The sequence below is a fragment of the Mustela nigripes genome, chromosome 12 (assembly GCF_022355385.1).
Source record: "Mustela nigripes isolate SB6536 chromosome 12, MUSNIG.SB6536, whole genome shotgun sequence".
Lineage (NCBI taxonomy): Eukaryota > Metazoa > Chordata > Mammalia > Carnivora > Mustelidae > Mustela > Mustela nigripes.
Genome location: NC_081568.1, coordinates 156,213,945 through 156,230,561, shown reverse-complemented (window position 1 = coordinate 156,230,561; position 16,617 = coordinate 156,213,945). Strand labels below are relative to the sequence as shown.

The 16,617-nt window shown below is 60.3% G+C and overlaps 1 protein-coding gene across 1 annotated transcript in view; it reads right to left on the bottom strand.

The window, feature by feature from the left end:
* The window catches only part of WNT3A (Wnt family member 3A), a 40,875-nt gene extending 24,307 nt beyond the window's left edge, over positions 1-16,568 (bottom strand). Inside the window, exons 1-2 of the mRNA XM_059416284.1 lie at positions 16,386-16,568; positions 2,591-2,832 (exon numbers count right to left, since the gene is read on the bottom strand). Coding sequence (XP_059272267.1) covers positions 2,591-2,832; positions 16,386-16,456 — 313 coding nt within the window. The 5' untranslated portion in view covers positions 16,457-16,568. The remainder of the gene's footprint in view (positions 1-2,590; positions 2,833-16,385) is intronic.
* Between the last annotated feature and the right edge of the window lie 49 nt (positions 16,569-16,617).

The following is a 16,617-nucleotide window of genomic DNA, read 5'->3' as shown; positions in this document are numbered from 1 at the left end:
GATCAAAACAAAAATTATTTGTATTTTATATAGTAGCAATGAATAGTCCAAAAAAGAAAGTAAGAGAACAATTTCATTTACAATAGCATCAAGAAGGAAAAAATTACTTAGAAATGCATTAGTGAGGGAAGTACAAGACATATGCTGAAAACTAAAAAAAAAAAAAACAAAAAAACAACAACAACAAAAAAAAAACATTGCTGGAAGAAACCAAGGAGGACCTCAATAAACAGAAAGTCATCCCATGTTCATAGATTAAATGAATGTAATGCCTATAACAATCCCAAAAGCCTTTTCTTCGCCCCCAAAAGCCCTTTTCACAGACATGGAGAAATTGATTCTAAAATTCATACGGAATTACAAGGGTCCCAAATTGCCAAAACAATCTTGTAAAGGAAACCCAGAATGGAGGATTTGATTGGCACTTCCTGAGTTCAAAACATAGTATAGAGCCATCAAAATAGTGTGGAATTAGCAAAACAATGATCATATAGACAAATGACTGGCACTGAGTCAAGAAACAAATCTACACATCCACGGCCAGTTGATTTTTGACAAGGGCACTAAGACCATTCATTGGGGAAAAAATAATCTGTTCAACAACAGATGGTATTGAAATAACTGGATTTCCACATGCAAAAGAATGAAGTTGGACCCTGACCTCACACCATACACAAAAATTTATTCCCTATAAATGAAAGATTAAATGTAAAAGATTAAAGTATAAAACTCTTAGAAGAAAACATAGGTTCAAGTCTTTGTAACCCTAGATTAGGCAGTGCTTACTTTAATATGATGTTTCAATAGATAAATTGGACTCTAACAAAATTTAAAACTTTTGTGCATTCTAGGACACTGTCACGACAATGAAAAGACCACCTATATAATGGGAGAAATTATTTCCAGATCATGGATCTGATAGAAAATGCAGCATCTAGAACATATAAAGAGCTCTGACAATTCAACAACAAAAAGACAAGCACCCCAATTAAGAACTGGGCAGGGTTGCCTGGGTAACATAGTTATCTGGGCATCCATTGCCCAGGTTTTGGGTCAGGTCATGATTTCAGGGTCCTGGGATTGAGCCCAAATTGGGCTCTGTGCTCAGTGTAGAGTCTGTTTAAGATTCTATCTCCCGGGCGCCTGGGTGGCTCAGTGGGTTAAGCCGCTGCCTTCCGCTCAGGTCATGATCTCAGGGTCCTGGGATCGAGTCCCGCATCGGGCTCTCTGCTCAGCGGGGAGCCTGCTTCCCTCTCTCTCTCTCTCTGCCTGCCTCTCCATCTACTTGTGATTTCTCTCTGTCAAATAAATAAATAAAATCTTAAAAAAAAAAGATTCTATCTCCCTCTGCCTTTCCCTTCCATGTGCGCTCTCTCTCAAATGCATAAATAAATCCTTTAGAAAAAATTGGGCAAAGAATATGAATAGGTGTTTCTCCAGAGAAGACATACGGATGACCAACCAGCCCACGAAAAGATGCTCACCATTATCAGTCACAAGGGACACACGAATAAAAACCACGAGATATCCCTTCAAATCCACTGGAAGGATAAGGAAACAGGCAGAAATTACACGGTGGTGAGGATGTGGAGAAACTGGAACCCTCAAGCATTGCTTGTGGAAATGTAAGACAATGCAGCCCCTGTGGAAAACTGTGGTGTTTTCCCCAGATCTTACACAGAACAATTGCACTTCTAGGAATATATGCCAAAGGTTTGAGAACAGGTATTCAAACAGATACTTGTACAAAAATGTCCACAGCAGCTCTGTTCACAGCAGCCACAAGGTGGACATAAGCCAAATGTCTGCCAGCAACGAATGAATGCATTATAAAATGCAGTGGGTCTACACAGAGGAATACTATTCCCCCCAGGAGAAGGCAGGAGGAGCTGAAACCTGCAGCATGTGTACCAACCCTGAAACCATCCTGCTGAGAGTAAGGAGCCTTTCTCCCTCCACAGCCACCATATTGCAGAGGCCACCTTCAGGTATTCCCACTGAGTGGGAGAGAGCAGAGACCAGCCAGGCACTTGGCCATGATGCCCTCTGATTTGCAGATGTTGTGAAACCACTCTCTTTGGTGAAAATCTACTTTTTACCCCAAGTTCACCCACGCCCAACCCTCAACTTCTAGCTCTTCCTAAAGTAAAACCCTGCCCCTAGCACCCTGGGCAATTCCTGAGGTGTGCATCTACCCTCCCCTCCCCCCTGTTTTTTTTTTTTTTAATTGTATTTTCTCTGCAAGATGTCCTGAAGGTCTGGTTCCTGTGGGAAGCCTGTCCCCCTGTCCCCCCTGGAACAGCACAATTTCTCCTGGGGAAGGGGACACAGGAGGACTCTTTCCATGAAACTATAGAATTCCCAGCTCCAGGAGCCCCCCAGGATGGGTGAGCGTGGGAGATGGCCAGAGAATGAGGTCTGCACAGCTGGCGGAGATCCCCATGATGCCGTTCCCAGGCAGAGCATCAGGGACACAGCGCTGCGGACCCAGGTGGAGCGGCCCCTGATCCTGAAGGGCACTGCTTGCACCTGCAGCACCCATGTCCAGCTTGCCACCTGTCCCTGAAGGCTGGCGAGCGTGCCCACGTACCTCTGTCCAGCACAGGGCCAAAGATGGCCAGGCTGTTGTCCACAGTGGTACAATTCCAGCGGCGGCCGCGGAACTGGTGCTGACACTCCTGGATGCTGATCTTCACGCCCTCCGCCACACTGGGCATGATCTCCACATAGTTCCGGCAGAAGCGCAGCTGCTTGGGGACCAGGCCAGGGATGCTGGCACACAGGATGGGCTGAGTGCCCAGGGACGAATACTGTGGCCCGATGGCCAGTGACCTGGGGAGGAGGAGACCAGTTAGCTTGGTGGAGGGAGTGACAGTGGCCCAACAGCCTGGGCAGCAGCCAACCCATCCGGGGATGACCACAGCATGGGGATCAGGCAGCCGCCAGCCATGTCCGCACACAGGAGCAAGAGTGGAAAGCTGGTGTCCCCCGCCTCCCCCTGCAAACCCCCGCTGACTGCATTGCAGGTGCGGGAGCCGGAGATGGGGCAGAAGCCAGGGCGCAGGGTCCTCCTGAGCTCAGGCTGGAGACTGCCTGAGGGGAAGGCATGGGAGGAAACATCTCCTGTCACTGTTCCCACTCACTGCACGCACCTGTGACATTTAAATTACATGGAACAGCAAACAAGGGAGAGAAATTTGGTTTTTCAGTCCATCAGCCAAAAAGGCCACAGCTACCGAGGTGGCTGGTTAGAAATAGGACTTCCCAGTCCCTGTGGAAGTTCTCAGGGCTGCGCAGGGCGGGGTGATGGGAGGGCTCTGCGATGCATGAGGCTGGCAGTCATGCACATGTTTATGTGTCTGGAGTGACCAAACCATGTCCATTTAACTGTATGTAATTCCACCTTGATTTCAAGGAAGAGGTGCCAGGTCCTTTTGTGGACCTATAGGAAAGAGCTTCCACAACCAGATGAGTGACAAGCTGTAACTCCAGCCGGCTCCCCTGGTGATAGTGGGTCCCACTGCTGTGGACCCCCCACCTACCTCCCAGGTGACCCCAGATCCTGTCCCCTGTGGACGCCCCCACCCACTCCCCCATGGGACCCCAGATATCGCTGCCTGTGGATGCCCCCTGCCCTCTCCCCTGGGTAATGGCCCCCCAGGTTATCTCATATACAGGTTATCTCATATACAGCCGCCATGGACAAGCTCCCCTGCTCCCCCACATGACCCCAAGTCCTGCCCCTGTGGATGCCTTGTCCAGTGCCACCCGTAGCCTGTCTCCCTGGCACTCTCCTCTTCCAGCCTGGGGAGCCCATTTGTCTCCTCAGCCACGGCTGCTGGGTGTGCTGCATCCCAGGCCCTGGGCGGAGATGCAGAGCAGCCCCTGAGCCCCTGAAGAAGGTCTCCGTGTAGTCGATACTTGGTCTGGTGGCCTCCAGATGGAAGGCCTGTGTCTCCTTTGTTTGTGGGGAGAAACCAAGTCCATGCCAGCTGTGTTAGCCTCTGCTGGACCCCCAGAGGCTCTTCTGGTGGCCCTAGGAGGTTAAGCTCCTAGCGAGAAGGAGGGACAGAGGCTTCTGGGTTCTTCAGCAGCCCTGCCTCTGTGTTTTCACACAGAGGTAAGTCCTTAGGTAAGTCCTACCCGGAGTCTAACCCAGTTTCATCCAGCTGTTGTAAGAGCTGCTGGACATGGGGATTCACCGTCAGAGAAACCAGCCTACCCTCTGGACGTCCAGAGAAAGGAGATGCTATCATCCTTCTGCCCTCCTTCCCCAAAATCTTCTAGGCCAGCCTGCCTGGAGGCTCCCAGCCCAGCCCTGCAGCACTTGGAGCTTCCTCATTGCTGTTCTTCTAGAATCTGGCTCCGGTGGCTTTCCCTGCCCACCCTGCAGGCCCCGGGCCGCTACCCCACCTCCCTGCACCTTCATTCCCATCAGCGGTCTCTCCACCGACACAGGCTTCATCTCCCCATCCCCCTGCAGCCCCCTGCCCCTGGGCAGGTCACCCTCCTGGCCTTCCCTCTGCAGCAGTTCTGCCTTGCTGCAGAAGCCAGCTGGGGCGTGGGCGGTTCCCTCCTCTGTGCATGCTCTTCTGGCCAAACCCCCCAACGGCATGTGGTTCCCCACATTCCTGGGCATGCCACCACGTCCACCATCTCCTAGCCTTCCCCTCCTCCTGCTCAAGAACATCTCTTAAAAATTAAAGCCCGTCTTTCCCCGGGACTACACCGCACCTTGCAGCCAGGTGTGTGAGTCAGGCCGCCTTCCTGGAGGCAGTGGGCCTGTGTCCCTGATCATCCACGCCCTTAGACCATGCTCCTGACTTTGTGGGTCTCTCCCACACAGGCCCCAGTATCTAACCCCCAGCCCTCTGACGGTCCCCATGAGTCCCATTTGTCCACACTCTGGTGCCTTGACGAGCCGCCCCAGCCAGACCTGACCTCGTGTAGGACACCGGAGACCTCCCCACTCTCGAGCGAGTGTGTGGAAGCGTAGCCTGGGTTGGTGGGGCTGGTTCCTCCTTAACGGGGTTGTTCCCTGGCTGAATCCTTTCCTACTTGCAGACCCTGATGAGTTCTGGGTGCCAGGCCAGACCAATGCTCCCCACGTTTCCTCCACACCTGCTCCACCGTCCTGTGACTGCCGCAGTTTCCAGAAAGACCAGGTCCCCGCCTCACCCACTGGTGGGGCCTCACTTCTCTACAAAAGATCCTGTGGTCTGGGCCTTGCTCCCCTCCCCTGACCTACAGGGACAGCTCTGAGTGGAGACCACAGGGGCTGCCCTCGCACTTCTCTGTGGACCAGCAGAGCAGGAGGGTGGCAGCATGAGAGGGAGGCTGGGCCGTGGGCTACGCGTGGGTGGGGAGGTGGCAGGAGTACAAGCCCGAATCAGGGTTCTCTAACCTTGGGGGCCAGTGGGCTGAAGTGAGGCATCCGGGTTGAGCAGATGGGCCCCCCTGGGCTGGAGCACAGGGAGGGGCAGAGGGGTCCGGGGAGGCAGTGAGACAGTGTGGGGGGCAACTGGCCGCATCAACTCTCTGGGACCTGCTGTGACTCTGGCTGGAGCTCCTGCCGAGAGCCTGTACACACAGGGCAATCCCCCAGCCCCACTGTCCTTCAGAATGTCCAGAGCGCCCCGCCAGGTGAAAGGCCTTCACCCCCCAAGCTGCCCCTGTCATGGCCCCAGGAACTATGGCCTGATGCATGGGCCACATGTGGAAGGCTCTGCCCCCACCAGGCCAACACCAGGCATCTGCCTCCCCCATGAGGTCTTCCTGGAACTGAACCCTGCTAGCCTCTCCTCGGACATCCGCCCAGCACAGACCAATGCTGAGGACTCCTGGCCCAGTGCTCCAGGCAACACACCGACCCAGGCCACGTACCCTCTCCCCACACTGCATGACCAGCTGTGACCTGGAACAGGTGGCAGGAGCAGTTGGAGCGACACCCCTCTAATGAATGCAGGGACCCAGGGGGAGGGTCCCTGAGAAGCGCTAGCTGGGTGGCCTAGTGAGGGCCAGCACTGGGCAGGGTCTGGAGGTGGTGGAGTTCGGGATTCTTCTGCAGCTTCTATGGCCTTTCCAGATAAGAGTCCATGCCTGCCTCCCTCCAGGTGGCCTGGCTGGTCACTCGCCATACTCCTTTCTGCCTCCGACAGAGATAGGGCTGCCATGGCCAGTCCTGGAGGCCACACCAGGCCAGGGAGGTGACTATGGGGCCAGGCCAATGCAACTTCGAGCATCCAGAAGCCCCAGGACAGGGGCTTTGGGGGATGGCTGGTGGGGCGAGGCTGGGGCCAATGGTTCCAGTTTGCATGGGAGTATGATCTGGGTCACTCCCGTGAGCCTTCCCTGGGCTGCTTGGTCTCCTCTACTCTGTGAGCCAAGAGGCCTCATTGGGGTCCTGCAACGTGGAACTCTCCTGGCGAGCCAGCCCGCATACTCAGGGTTGTGAGACTGGGAGATGCAAGGGTAGGTGGTTGGCTGTGGGATGACCGGGCAAGGAGAGGTGGGCCCATGGATGTTCCTGGCCAGGCCCTGTGTCTGGCGGCAGGACATTCCGGGATGGCGCAGGGTTGGGGGGGGTCTCCTGTCACGGCTTCCCGGGGGCCTGGCTCCTGGGGGAATCCCTCCATGCCTCCCTCCTCTTGTCTCAGCCCCACTCCACCCCTGAGGGGACGGAGAGCTGACCCAGAAGGAAGTCCACGCATGTGATCATTTCTCTCTTGGCTGACGGTGCTTGTTGACTTGGAGACTCAAAAGGATGGGAAAGAAAGATCACGTAGTCAGTGCAGAGGGGCTGGCTCCCTGGCTCCAGACTTGTCCTGGGCGGGGGCTGGCAGGGGTGCAGGTGAGCCCAGAGCCCCACACATGCAGCAGGGAGTGCAGAGCCCGGCTTGGGGGGTCCTCAGGGTCCAGGTCACAGCAGGGAAGAGCAGGCTGGTTTTCTTCGTGGCCCCAGCCATCCACCAGGTGGGGACTTCCAGGCTCCCAGCCCCTGTTCCCAGTGCTGAGTCAGCTCCTGCGTGCCCCGCACCCCAGCACCTCCACCTGGACGGCCCTCCTCCTGGGCAGGCCCCAGCTCGCCACCACCCCACCTCCTAGAGACAGAAGCCAGGCCGTCTCAGCTGTTCCTGTCCCCACCAACCCTGGCTGGGCTCTTCTCACACCCACTCCAGTCCCGATGCCTGACCCCCCAGCCCCATGAGTGGCTTCGGAGATGTTCCTGTGTCCCAGAGCCAGGTGCCCAAAGGGGCCTGGGTGCTGCAGATCCTGCCTGAGGAGAGAGGTGAGCCGGCGGCTAGGGGGCCAATGTTGTGGGCCAGAAGAGGTCGAGGGGGCTGGTCGGGACACTGGCTGTGGCTTGGCCTCAAAGGCACAACGGAGCCAGTAAAGAAAAATTACACAAAAAGTCCAGCTGGCGCTCACCAGCCTTACCGTGGGGATCACGGATAACATACACGTATCAGGTCATCACGACATGCACCTTCACATGCTGTCACGTGTCAACAAAGCCGGGGAAAATCCAAACTGTGCACTATTCCCCCACACCCCCAGGACCCAAATTCCTAAACAGAAGGTAGATACCCCAGCCCGACAGCACTGAGAAAACCACAGTCTGCGCTCCCTCCTCCCACATCCCTATGGGAGCAAGTGGGGGTCCTTGGGGAGAGGCCAGGCTCAGGACAGGATGTCAGGGAGGGGCTCCAAGCAGAGGGGCTGCGGCTGCAAGGGCCACCTCTGGGGGATGGTGATGCACAGGCCCATCCACGGGTTTTGACAGGGATGGGAGGCATGGAGGAAGGGAAGGGTGCCATTGCCCCTGTGTCCTGAGTGCTGACTGGGCTCCAGAGTCATGTGCTGAGGAAAGGACATCACCGTAGGGACGGTCCCTGGCCTACAGCAGGTACCACCCTACAATGTGAGCCCCACAGGCTGGGGACAGGTGGAGGGCAGACAAGTCTTCCCTGGCCAAGCAGAACCAGTGGAGGCCATGGGACTGACACAGACATGCAGCAAAGAGCCAAGGAGGGAGGGCACACCATGGCTACGCAGGGTCCCAGCCTGAGACGCCAGCTCTCTGCCTTCTGTGGGTGACTGTGCCCTTGGTCGCCATTGCTCCAGCTGCTGCCCTGGGGGTGCCAACAAGGGCCATCTCTCCCTGTCCTGGGGGGCCCCAGAGCACCAAGCCTTCTCAGGACCTTCCAGGAGGGGACATGTGGTGCTGAACCCTGGGAAGGAGGCCCCACCAGGCCTGGACTCTGCCTAGCCCCAGGATGTCAGGATGTCCAGGATGTCAGGATGTCTCCCTAGTGCAGGATGACAGGACATGCTTACAGACTGGAATCCGGGTCGCCGAAGCCTATCACGCTACCACACGTGTGCCTTCCTAGCACGGCCCGTGCTGGGCGCACAAGTCAGAGTCATGGGGGCCTGCTGGACCTGAGCTGCCCAGACGTGCGAGCACAGCCCACGGTGGGCGTGAGCCGCCGGAACCCCTCCAGCGCGGCCATTAGTCGGGCAGCCTAGACCCCATTCCAGCCACTACTGGCCCTCCTGGCTGCTGCCCCAGGGATGGGCCTCCCTGCTGGGCTGAGGGTCCAGCCCCTGACCCCACGGTCCCCTGCGGCCTCTGTGCGCCCCTCCTGAGCTCCTCCTGCGCCCGGGTGATGAGCCCCACCTGCCCCCACCGCTCCTCCCCTGACCCCACCCCTCCCCGAGGCCCCGCCCTCCGACGCCACTCCTTCTGGCCTCCCCCAGCCCCCGTCACCCCTCCTCTGCCTCCCACCCCTCCCCTGCCCAACCTCCTGGTGGCGCGCCTCCCTCCGCCCCCGCGTGGCCCCCCCGTCCCCATGCCGTGTCCCCCCACCACTCCCCTCCCCTGTCTGCGGCCTGTCCCTTGTGCAGCTGGCGACTTCCCCGTCCAGGCTCCTGCCTCTGCCTACAATCTTCCCCGCCCTGCCCCGCTGTGTCACCTGTGTGGCTGTGGGCTCAGCTGGCCACTCCCTGACTGGCTCCAACCCACATGGCCTTGTGGATGGAGCCCTGGGACCTCCTGGACCGGGCATCTGGGCTCAGGTGAGGACACCCGACTGGCGTTCTTGTTGTTCATAGAGCAGTGGTCTTGTTCTCCTTCTAGGGATACCACTCCTGTTGTGGGACCCCCCTCCTAACACTGTCGCTGTGGGGGTCAGGGTGCTGTACACAACTCTAGGACCACAAACGTGGGTCTGTGACAAGTCCCTGGTGTGTCCTGCGGCCAGCACCAGTAACCCCAAGCTCCACAAGTCTCCCAGGCCCCATATAGCCCCAGGTCCATTACTGACAGGTCTTGGGGGTCAGTGTGAGTGGGCGGCCTGCGCCTGCCCCTGGCCGGCTGCATTAGGACCCTTTGTGTCCCATGACCCCACTGACACCCCCAGAGTCCCTCAGAGGAGGCCGGAAGGGTGATGCTGCATGGGGGCTGCTCGCTCCCAGGCCCCATGGAGGCGGATGCAGAGCCTCCTGCCCTATACCGGCAGGGAGGTCACTGGACGGTGTCCCAGCGCAGACCAGGCCTCACAAACCCTTCGGAGCCCACACTGAGCTTCGGGTCCATCCCGCCGGCGCCCCCTCTGCCTCACAGGCTTCCCAGGTGTCCCACAGTCCCAGAGAGGGATGGGAGGCCCTGGCTTTGGGCCACTCCCTCGAGGGGATGTGGGACTGGGGCTTGTAGCCATCATCCATCTGTCTGGGTCATGGTGAGGTCTGACCCTTCTCGATGGCTGTAGGGAGAGCATGGCAGGGCCTGTAGTCCCTAGGGCAGGGGTCCTGCAGGTCTGGGGAAGCAGGCCCGCCCCACCCTTGCTGCACCCACTTCCTAACCCTGCACCTGGCGTGGTGACTCAGCCGGTGAGGAATCCAGTGCACTTCTCCACAGAGCAGAGTACTGTCCCAGAAGGTGCTTGCACTGGCATCCTCCGCCCACGCTGGGCTGGACGCCTCGCCGGGCACCCCGCAAGCCCAGAGCACACTAGCCCTCCAGACATACCCCCCCCATCGCCCTCTGAGCCCCAGCCCCAGAGTCCCAGCCCAGAGAGACCCAAGAGTCCACACAGCAGGGTGGCCCACATCTGGAGCTGGGGCTGTGGTCTCGCCTGGGGCCTGGGAGAAGGCCCGACGTGCTGACCACTTGCAGCCGGGAGGCGAGGCAGGCAGGATCCACCTCTGTGCATGGCACTGCTGTCACCCCAGGATATGTGTGGGGGATGCAGGTCATCATCTTCCACCCGGAGCGTGCACATCCTCAGCCCGGAGAGTGGTCCCGACTCCAGCCCCAGCCTGTGGCTGCATCCATGTAAGCCACACCCACCGCCTGCTGGTTCTAATGGTTTTCTCCCTCCCCGGGAGCACCCTGCAGGCGCAAGGTCAGGCAGAGTGCCAGGCCATCTCACTCAAGGTGGAGTGGAGGTGCCAGCTGAAACATGCAAGGGAAGGAGGTGCCCAGGACCCAGGCTGGTAGCCATCATCACCGGGGCTTCACCGTGACTGTGCGGTGAAGGGCTGGAGGTGGCCCTCTGGCCTGGCTCCTGGGCACAGAGCCGCAGATGGAGGGGACACCTGGGCACTGTTCCCCCAGGTCTCAACGAGGCGGCTGGCTCTTAGGTGTCTGTGGACCTGGTTCAGTTTCCGTGGCAGCAATTCTCAGAAGGTGTGGGGCTCCCGTGGGATGTGGGCACCGCTCTGCCCTCCCCGTGGCCACACCGGGGCTACTTCTGGCTGTTCTCACAGGAAGAGGGGTTCTGTGGGTAGAACCTTGGCTGGCAGGGGCAGGTGGGCAGGGGGCTGGGCCGAGGGCCTGCTCCACTTGGTGCCTGGCACCCACAGCCCTGCCAGCTGCCTGCTCTAGGCCCCAGAGAAGCTTGCCCCCTCTTCCTGTGTGTCCTCTTACTCTTGGGCCACGAGGTGCTACACCCATGGGGCAAGACCCCCATCTTGTCCTTCAGGGACACAGAGTGGGCACAGAGCTGCACGCAGGCCCCAGGGGAGCAGGGAGGTCAGGGTCCACCCACCTCCCGGGGTCTTGGCAGAGGAGGGCCCAGGCTGGTCCCCCTTGGGGACAAGGTCTGAGGTCTCACGGTGACATGGGGCTCCCGTCCCCAGACCGAAGCCCTGAGTGCGGGGCTGGCTGGTGGTCCTGTGGGTAGAGGGTTGCCCAGCAGGATGGGCGGACTCTGTCCTTCCAGACAGGGGCCGAGGGCTCCAGCAAGGGTGCCAACCTGCCTGCTCCCCACCCTCCCAGGGCTCTTTCTCTCTCCAGCCTCTGATGGGGGACCCACAGGGAGGGCCCGGGCCTTCAGGCTCCTACCCCTGGCGGCCTGAAACAACCCTCCTGGGATCTGGTGCACCCTGGGCCCCAGAGGGCATGTGCTGGCCCCCCACCCCACCCCCCCACAGCCCCCTTACGCCTGTGCTGCCCCACCGGCTGAGCTGGGATTACTGACACATACTTCAAGCGAGTCCTGGCAGGTGGGCAGAGGCTCCTGTGCCCGCGGCCATGCATTTGCCCGGTTCCCTGGGCGGCAGCGGCACGTTTCGTTTGGGAAGGAATGTGGACGCGCCAAAGCGCGAGACACCTCCAGGGTGTCAGCTGGGGAAGCTGGGAGGGAAACCAAGGCTCTGCTGCCCCACGTGTCGTGGGGACCTGGCCCCGGACCGGGGAGCTTAGCCCGGGGAGCAGGCATGCTCCGCTGTGTCCTCCTGTCCCTCCTGCCAGGCTCTGTGTTTCACAGGAGAGACACCATCATTCATTCCTCACTCACTCCTTCCTCACTCATTCCTTTGCTGGGGGCGGGGTCTTGCTGAGCAGCTGCAGGGCTGACAGGAGGACCAGGGGTCTGACAGACCCCTCATGGGATGTAGGCACCAGCCTCCTCCTGGGTCTGCAAAGGGAGGGTCAGGGCCTGGGGCCTCTGCAGCCTGTGCCTTCTTGGGGCTCCGCTTCTGCCTCCGGCCATGACGGGGTACTCACCACCTCTCAGCACCATGTGGGTTTCCTGTCACCTTCAGGAACCCGACCCAGAGCCCACATCTGCCTCCCGAGTCTTCTCGGTCCTTCTACTGAGCTTACAAGGGGCAGATGCAAACTCTCCATGTGGCTAGCCCGTGGAGGGTTGGTGGTCTGCGGGGAGGTCCCTGCTCAGGCCGGCTGGCTGACGTAAAGGTGTGTCTTGACCTCACAACATGGGTTTCGGGGTTTATAGGTTCCCAATCCAGTATGACAAAGTATGTAAAGAGGTTACACGACAAAACACAGAACACCACGTCACACCCAAGCGTTCCCTGTCTTCTGCTTCTATTCCTATTTCTTCATGGACAACGGTCCCAGGACGGCTCTGCTTTCCCATGCTGGGACTGGGACAGGGCACCTGCCGCAGTGCAGGCCTAGTCTGCACGCAGGACCCACCATAGGAAGTGTGGCTTTATAGCCCTTTGCTAAGGGAGACTGTTTCTTCCCCGATTGTGTTAGCTGCCTGGTCCTCCCGCCTGCCACAAAGGACTCTAGCAGGGTTGTGCAGATGCCACAGAAAATCATCTTACGAATGAGCGAGTCCAGTGAGAAGCAGGGACCCAGGGGGCTGGGAGACATGGTCTTGAGAGTGTGGGCAGCCAGGCCAGGGGGACCCGGAGGGGTGGGGGAGACAGGTGCGCTGTGATCTTGAGGGACAAAGATGAAGCCTGCCTGCCTGGTGGTTCTGGGAAGCCGGTGTTCTGACCATGTCCCTGATACAAGAGTGGCCATGGGTTGCTCTGTGGGGGGACGTGGCTGCTAGGATCCAGAGCTCTGCCAGCACCAGAAGGGTAACCTGCAGTCTGAAGTCCTCTGGTCCTGTGACCTAACTGCTGTCCCCACCAGCCTCTGGGATGCAGAGAGACACAGGGAGACAGAGACATGGAGACAGAGACAGGCACAGACAGGCAGGCAGAGGGAGCGGGGCTGCCCTGAGGAGGGGCATAGGGGTGCAGACTCACTGAGGGCAGGGCAGCTGGGCAGGGGTGGGGTGGGGAGTCTCATGCATGGGCCCCTGCTCTCTGAGAAGATCAGGTCAGAGTTACCTGACACAGGTAAGCCCTCACCACAGCAGCTCTCCCTTCCCCCTCACTCCCTTGGGGCTGGGGCCACAAGGGCACACCCCCACCCCGAGAACTCGAGGTGCATATGCACCCCACAAACAGTGGGGGGCAGTGGGGTGGCACGGTTTGGGGGAGGGCCAGGCAGAGAGGAGGTTCTGGGAGGTGGGAGCAAGTAGGGCCTGGGGCCAGGCCCTGTCTCTTAGCTGGGAGTCCTCCACTAGTGAGGACCTATGCAGAAGGTGGTAGGGAGGGCAAGAACAGGAAGCAGTGCATGGGGAGCACGGCCCAGGCTGCGGATCTGACCTGGGGTGACCTTGCAGGGGTAGGTCTTGGGTCAGCCCAGGCAACATCTACACTCTGTGCTGGGGAGCCTGGAGTCCGGCTGCGACTGGCAAGGGGACAGGCAGCTGTAAGTCCAGAGCAGTGAGGGTGGACTTACACTCTGGACAGTATAAGTCCAGAGCAGCAGAGGAGATGAGGGCCAGAAGGGGCAGGAAAAGGTAGGAATGGGGCAGAGCTGCCGGGTGGGGGGAGCAAGGGAGGGTGGGCAGGACAGAAGCCAGCTTGGCCTGCAGGGCCCAGGCAAGGCCCAGGGGGTTACTAGGTGCTCTCAGTCCAGACTCAGACACAGAAGGAGGGGCTCAGACCATGCTACAGGAGCCCTGGAGCCTACTGGGTTCTGTTCCCAGTGCTCAGTGTGTCCCCTTGACCCTGCTGCCATCCTGTGTTCCCAGGGGCCTTCCTGCGTGGCCTGCCTTCCTGGGGGACAGGGGAGGGACCCACCACACGCCTATCTGTGGCCTCTCTGGTCCCTTCTCTGGGGACCCCCTCATATGCTGCAGGAGGGGCCCCCAAGTTTCACTGTCTACACAGGGGTCTTGGGACTGTGTGTATATCTCTCTGAGGGTTGGCTGGGACCTGCCCTGGCAGGGGGAGGGACGTTTCCCTAGGCAAAGGGAGCGGGGAGCAGGGGAGCAGGGGAGCGGGTGGCCCTTGGAATTCCCGAGGGGCAGCTGCCAGCAGCGCCAACCCCTCCCCCTGCCCCCTCCCACTGGGAGACACACCAACTTCAAGAGCCTAATTACTCCTGATTTGGGCTGTTTCCTCACTGTTGCCAGCGGTGCTCCCGCAGGTGAAAAGGCCCCCGTTACTTTCACTTTTATATGCAAGGTGTGGGGAGAAGGCCCCCCCCCCCCAGCTTTGTCTGGGGAAGGGAGGATGAAACAGAACAGCCAATTAGGGAGGCTGGGTGTGAAGGTGAGAAGTTATAAAGAGAGGGTCCCTGGCCCCAAGGGGGAAAGGGAGGGCAGTGGAAGGAGGAGCAGCGGTGGGAGGCTCCGCCAGGTAGGGCTTGAGGATGGAGAGGCCTTCCCCTGCTAGGAAACAGGTAGGCTTCTCTGTGAGCCCTCCTGTGTACTCTGCCTGCATGAGCTGTGGGAACATGGCTCCTTTCCATCCAGCTGGTCTGCGGCACGGAGGAGGGCAAACCGCCCTCCCCAGTGGGCCCTGAGGTCCTGTCTGCTAGACACCGTTCCCGAAGGAAACAGAATCACTGAGTGGGGGTTCCATGGCACCCCTTCTCCATGGGGCCAAGGGGCTGCTCTAGACTCTTACTTGGGTGGATTGCAGAGCCGAAGGGCCCTTCCCAACGGACCTGGAAAACGAGGAGTTACCTCCGAGCATGTGCGGGTCTGTTCACAGGGACACAAGTGGCCCAGGTGCATACCTGTGTGTGTCGGGGGAGGTCAAGGCCAGGGAGCCTCAGGGCCAACAGGACAGAGATCCCGAGGTCTGGCGTAGCCAGGAGGCTGGGGGCAGGGCCCTTCCTTTCGGGAGCAGCGCGGGGGCGAAGGGCGCTTCCTCTTGCGCCCAGGAACGCGGCGGCGGCGGCGGGTTCTAATTAGAAGCCTGCGCGGAAGCCGGCGGCCGCTGCGCTCTCTCGGACATGCCTCCCGGCTCCCCGCGACCGGCCGGGCGGGCGTCAGTGTCCTCGCGGCCGCAGGCACTGGGGCCCTGCCCGCGCCCCAAGGCGACAGGGCGCTGCAGGTGCGGCGCGCGCCGGTCCGGGCGGCCGGGGTCCCCGAGGTGCGGCCCAACCGCCTCTCCAGGTCCCTGGACCAGCCCCGGCCTCCCCTCCCTCCCCGCCCCGCCTGGCTGCGCCTGGACCTGCGTCCCCACCCGGGCGCCCATGCTCCTGAACCATGTCGACGAGAAAAATTATTATCGGATTAGATGTACTTCAGCTCGCTCGGTTCTCCCCCCCCCCCTTCCCCTCGGCGTAATTATTATGATTCCCGGCAAGCCGTCGTAGAAGGTTCCTGTGTGTGCGTGTACGCGCGCGCGCCCCCGGGTCTTCTGGCTGCATCCCCCCTGGCTATGTTGGTCAGATCGTGGGCTTCTCAGAGCGCAACCCCGCACACCGACTCCCCCGCTTCCCCCCGTCCCCCAGCCGGGTGACCTTCGCCGGTGGGGGCTCGGTCACATTAGACACCCTGACTGCCCCCCACTCTCCCAGCCCCCTGATATTTGTGTAGTGGCCCCGCGGGCGCCTCCCTTCGATTTATCTGCGTTCCCATCGTCAGATTTCCAAGGGTCTCACTGAAGCGGGCCTCCTCTTCGGAGAGGAGGCAGCCCCCATTCTTCTCAAACGTGGGCCTCACCCAAGAACCTTCGAACTGGATGCCTTGTCTCTGTTCCGCGGCAGTCCCCCTTTGCCTCCCGCTGCAGAGAGGGGCCTCGGAGAGGGCTCCCCCGACACCCACCCACACGAAGTCAGCCCCAGAGGCGGCAGGGACTTGGGGCGGCGGGTCCCGCTGTCCTTACATAACTGCGCTGCCCCAAGCTGTTTGGTCTTGTCTCACCGACTTTGTTTTAAGGTGTGCGTGTGCGTAACATACGGTACTCAAGGAACGTCTCCCTCTCCCCCGAGCTGCACCCGCTGGCCCTCCCCCGCGTCCTTTGGCCCTAGGCACCCTGGCCCTTGGTGCCATCTGTGCGTACCCTGTTCTTACCTCTCCCCAGCCGCTGCGCCCCTTCAGACGCCGGGGGGAACCTCTAGGCCCGGGACACCAATGTCCCCGGAAGCTCCGACACCCGCGTCCCAGCCCTGGCCCCAACAGGTCGAAAGTGGCCGCCAAGGAAAACAGCCTGCCCGCGCCCCCGGAGCCGAAGGGGCAGGGCGCGGGCTCCGGGCCACCATGGGGCCCTGCCCGAGGGGACGGAGGCTGGGGGCCTCTCGGAGCGAGACCAAGGCGAACGCGAGGGAGACTCACCACCAGATCGGGTAGCTGCCCAGCGCCTGCTCCAGGCCGTAGAGGAATAAGAAGTATCCGAGCAGGGCCATCGCCGGGCGGGAGAGCGCCGAGGGCCGGGAGTCCGCCCCGAGAGCACGGACGCCGGGGCGGGCCGGGCCCTGGGAGTGGGCAGGCGGCGGCGCTGGGCCCTCCTGCAGCCGCGAGGTGCGCGGGGTGCGCGGGTGTGCGCCGGTGCGCGGGCTCCGAGGGC